Raw genomic sequence first — 5,570 nt, forward strand, 5'->3', positions numbered from 1 at the left:
CTAACAACAAGCTTAAATTGTAAGTAGTATAAATAGGAAAGGAAACACAATTAAAGTTACTTAATGAGAACATGATTTTCAACAATTAGCACAAGTATGCACTCGTCACCTCACGTACAAGGCATTTCAAATATCAACAATACCAAATCCTAAGTGGAGTTCCCCCATACAAGGTTAGTCAAGCCACTTACCTTGAACCAGCTCAAAATCAACCCTAAACCACTCTCTTGCCACGAGTACTCAACTCCAAATGACCTAAATCTATTCAAATCAATTGCATGATGTAAATATAACTTCAAGTAACTGATTCCACTAATTAATTCTAAGTTAATACGTGAAATTAAGAAAAATGACCAAAATGCCCCCGGGTCCATGCCTTGGAATCGGGTAAAAGTTACGGATTATGAACCCACATTCACTTGCGAGTCTAACCATACTAAAATTTTCCATATCCGATATCAAATCCCTAATCAAAACTCGAAATTTAGGTCTAAGAACTTTTCCAAAATTTTCTCCAATTTCTCACCCCAAATCCGAAATTAGATGATGAATTCATGTTTAGATTAATGGGTTATAAGCAAAAAGGAGTTGAGAATCATTACCCGATCGAAATCTCTGAAAATCCCTCAAAATCTCGCTCAAATCCGAGCTCCCAAGTTCTAGTTTTGATAAAAATGACTAATCCTCGACATTGAAATTTTATATTCTGCCTAGATAAATCCTTCTTCGCGAACGCAGATGGACCCTTGCATTCGCGAAACACAACTTTGCTTGGTCCAGTTTCCTTCATTGCGAACGATATGTCCCTGTCGCGAACACGGTGATCATCCTCCCCCTCCTACGCGAACACGAGACCATCTTCGCGAACGCATAGGTATAAGACCTCACAGCCTCGCGAACGCAGGAGCACCTTCGCGAACGCGAAGGTTTAAACTTCCACCAGCCCTAACTCCTCTTTGCGAACACGAGACCCCACTCGTGAACGTGAAGAAGAAAACCAGAACTGGAGACCTGCTGCAATTTTCTGCAATTCTCTAAGTCCAAAAATGACCCGTTGAGCATCCAAAATACACCTGAGGCCCTCGGGACCTCAACCAAACATGCCAACCAATCCTAAAACATCATTCAAACTTGTTCCAACCTTCGGAACGCTCAAAACAACATTAAAACACCAAATTAACATCGAATTCAATCCTAAGAACTCCAAAAACTCTCAAATTACACTTTCGATCAAAAAGTCTATCAAACCTCGTCCGAATGACCTGAAATTTTTGCAAGCACGTCACATTCAACACTACGAAGCTAATTCAACTTCCAAAATTCCATTCCGACCCCGATATCAAAATTCCACTATCGAACCGAAAACTTAAAAAATTCAACTTTCGACATTTCAAGCCTAAATAAACTACGGACCTCCAAAACACAATCCGAACACATCCCTAAATCCGAAATCACTAAACGGATCTAACGGTATCGACAGAATCCCATTTCGAGCCCGTCTTCACACTGCTCCAACTACGGTCCAAATTCTAAAGCTTAAGCTCTCTTTTAGGAACTAAGTGTCCCAAAACACTCCGAAACTCAAAACAAAACATCCCGACAAATCAAAATAGCAGAAACAAAGATGGGGAAAGTAGTTAATAAGGGATTGGGGCATTAATTCTTAAAACGACCGGCCGGATCGTTACGACTATTTATTTGCTTTGACATAAAAATGTAGAAAGAAAAGATCAAAAAATTATGCAAGGGCAGAACATGACATACATGATCATTTTCTGTACAAATGTCATAACTAGTAAGCAGGGGCGAATCTAGGGAAGCGCAAGGGTATTCATCCGAACCCCCTTCGTCGGAAAATTACACTGTTTATATAGGGTAATTTTTAATATTTTCGTATAGATATAATATGTTGAACCCACTTGACACAAGGCAAAAGCTTGGCTTAGTGGTTAAGGGGGTTCAGATTTTGTAGCAGCTCGCACGTTCAATTTCAGTCAGTCACAATCTAATTCTTTTCACTTCAGGCCCTTTTTTTTAATTTTAAACGACGTCGTTTCTCGTCTTCTCTTTTAAGTCCATTTCCCCTAAAAACGTGACTGCTTCTCTTTTTCTAATATAGGGATTTTGGGTTAAAAGATCCCTAAATCTCTCTCTCTCTCTCTTCGTTGGTGCCACCCACTCTTTGTTTCTTCGATCTTTCTACCTCACCAGTCGCGTCTCAATTCTCTCCATTGCCTCGCCAGTCGCCGCCCTGTCGCCGGCGTTTCATCTATCATGGCATTGGCATCCCAGGTAAATTACTTGTTCTTTCTAACTTTTTCAGAATTTTATTAATGTTTTATTGTTGATTCTTAAATTTAGGTTAATGAATCTTGTTCTGTCACTGACCTCTCTGTCTTTTTAACATATTCAAACAAGATAAAAGAAGATTAAAGAAAGAGTTTATGGTGAATTTTTTTTTGGTTTTAGTGTATGGTAAACTTAAAATGTAAATAACCTTTCTCTATTTCTAGATTCAGTATTGGATTGAAACATAGCTTAGAAATCCGTATGGCAACCAGCAGATAAGTTATAAGTTATTACTTATGATTTATAACACTTTCCTTCTGCAATTTTGTTTTTACAGTAATGCACACTTGTTGTTTGATAAGATGGTTAGGTAATTTTGTTCTAACTACATTCCTTCTTTGTAATTCAGTCTCAAAATTCAGTGAAGAGGTATTTTACCAAAGCACTAAAACCAAATTTGGCTTCTCATACTCAACCTATCCAGTTGGAGAATATCAACCATTTAGAAGTACCATCTTCTAATGAATTTGATTTGGATTCTTTAAAGTTTGATCCGAGGGAAAGAACTCAAATCTTGGACTTCCATCCAAATCATCGTGATGTTATTAGGAGAGAATACCTTCGACAATGTCCTTGTCAACCTCGACTTCATAACTTTCCTAAAACAAATTTTTCTGGATCAATGCGTCGATTTAATCCTAAATGGTTTGATGATGAATATCATGATTGGTTGGAGTACAGTGTAAGTAAAGATGCATCCTATTGTTTGTTTTGTTATCTATTTAAAGATAATAATATTCATCAAGGTGGAGGTGATGTATTTCCAAGTATAGGGTTTAAGAGTTGGCATAAAAAGAAAAGTTTTGATAAACATGGATCGAGTAGCATTCACAATGAGTCAAAAAAGAAATGCCAAGATTTGCGGCAACAACGGTCTATTCAATCTTCATTTGAGAGGCAATCTAATCAACTTAAGCATGAGTATTGGATTCGCTTAACTGCTTCAGTTAATGTAGTAAGGCTTCTTATAACTCAAGGATTAGCATTTCGAGGTCATGATGAATCTAAGTCTTCACTTAGTAGGGGTAATTTTCTTCAAACTCTCTCATGGTATGCAAAAGTATGTGATAACATTCGTGATTATGTACTGGAACATGCTCCTCAAAATGATCAAATGATTTCTCCAATAATTCAGAAAGACATTGTAACTGCATGTAAGATAGAAACAACTAAAGCTATAATTGAGGAACTAAATGGTGATTACTTTGCCTTGCTAGTTGATGAATCTTTTGATACGTCCCGCAAAGAGAAAATGGAGATTGTCTTACGGTATGTTGATAGAATGTGATTTGTGATGGAGCGACTTATTGATGTAGTTCATGTTTAAAATACTTGTGCTTCATCTTTGAAGAGTGCAATTGTTAATTTACTTGATCAACACTCCTTAAGTCTATCATATGTACGTGGACAATATTATGATGGGGCAAGCAATATGCAAGGTGAGATTAATGGCCTTAAATGTTGATTAAGAGAGAAAGTAGATCGGCTCATTCCATTCATTGTTTTGCTCATCAACTCCAACTTACCCTTGTTGCGGTTTCTAAGACATGTCTTTAAGTGGGGGAACTTGTAGTATTGGTTTCCAATATTTTGAATATATTAGGATCTTTGTTTAAGCGTATGGATGAATTTCGAGAATCTCAAAAAGAAAGAATTCAAGAGGCATTAGATATGGCTGAGCTTACAACCGGTCGGGGCTTGAATCAAGAATTTGGTCTTTCAAGAGCATGTGATACTCGTTGGGGATCTCACTTTAAATCTTTTAATAATTTTATTCTGATATTTGGCTCTATTCTCGATGTTCTTGAATTGCTTGTTCTTGATGCACATTCTACAGATGAAAGATCCAAGGCAATGGGATATCTCAGGGCTTGTCAAACATTTGAGGTTGCATTCATGTTACATTTGATGAGAGATATTTTATCAATCACAAATGAGCTCAATAAATGCTTACAAAAAAAGAGCAAGACATTGCAAACTCCATGCTACTTGTTGAAGTAGCAAAGAAAAGGTTGCAAAAGTTAAGGAAAGAGGAATGAAATTCTCTTATTGCGGAGATATCTGCATTTTGTATCAAATATGATATTTTGATACCTCAGTTTGATGGGCTATACGTTAGTTCTTTAAGATCACGTCGTAAACCTGATGACTGTACAGTCTTACATCATTATCGGGTTGATGTATTTTGCAAAATTATTGATTGGCAAATTCAAGAACTTAATGAACGTTTTGACGAAGTGACAACTCATTTGCTTCATGGAATTGCTTGTTTGAATCCAATTAACTCATTTTCAAGTTTTGACATCAGGAAAATAATGAGAATGGCTGAGTTATATCCTGATGACTTTGATGAATTTAGTATGGGTGCTCTTGAGAATCAACTTGCAAGTTATATTATTGATGTTCGTGATGTTGATGAAAGATTCTCCGATCTACATGGACTTTGTGATCTTTCAAAAAGATTAGTTCAGACAAAGAAGCATTCAAATTATCCTCTTGTATTTCGCTTAGTGAAACTTGCTTTGCTTCTGCCCGTTGCTACCGCATCCGTTAAAAGAGCTTTTTCGGCGATGAAGTTTATCAAGAATGACTTACGAAGTCGAATGAATGATGAGTTCTTTAGCGGTTGTTTGGTGCCTTATGTAGAAAAAAATGTGTTTGATAGTATTTCTAATGATGCTATTATTAAAACATTTCAAGATATGAAACCCCGTCGAGTGCAGTTGTAATAATGTACTTAGTTGTTTTTTGTTGATCTCATTAGTCATTAGGTCCTTGTAACTAATACAAGACTTGTTTTTTGTATTCTCTTTTGAAAGTCTTGTTACTATGATATGTTTATCTTAACACTATCTTTGTGTTGAGAACTTCTCTTTCTATTAATAAAATCTGTTAGCATCTATTTTTTTTTTGGTTTTGGTTGGCTAGCTTCATTGTGTATTTGACTTTTAAAATTTTTGAACCCCCTTCGCAAATATCCTGCCTCCGCCACTGCTAGTAAGCTTAACCAAAGACTTTTATCTACTATATATTTTTGCAAAATAGTACATTCTCTAGTATCATTCTAATACTGTAGACATAATATCGTAGAGAATGTTTTCTTTTGCAAATACATCACAAGCACATTTGAGTTCATCGTTAGTAAGAGGTAGTCAGCAGTCCAATAGCCAATCTTCTCCTTTCCAAAAATCACCATGTGAGGAGAAGTGTTTAGCACCTAT

General features: G+C 36.3%; 1 protein-coding gene across 1 annotated transcript; it reads left to right on the forward strand.

Annotated features, from left to right (window-relative positions):
* Window positions 1-2,274: 2,274 nt before the first annotated feature.
* Window positions 2,275-5,078, forward strand: LOC104234738 (uncharacterized). Its single transcript, XM_009788359.2, has 5 exons — window positions 2,275-2,292; window positions 2,699-3,610; window positions 3,701-3,788; window positions 3,953-4,236; window positions 4,449-5,078. Exons 1-5 carry the CDS (start codon window positions 2,275-2,277, stop codon window positions 5,076-5,078), a joined length of 1,932 nt encoding a protein of 643 aa, XP_009786661.2.
* The last annotated feature ends 492 nt before the right edge of the window (window positions 5,079-5,570 follow it).

Source organism: Nicotiana sylvestris, chromosome 8 (assembly GCF_000393655.2).
Source record: "Nicotiana sylvestris chromosome 8, ASM39365v2, whole genome shotgun sequence".
Lineage (NCBI taxonomy): Eukaryota > Viridiplantae > Streptophyta > Magnoliopsida > Solanales > Solanaceae > Nicotiana > Nicotiana sylvestris.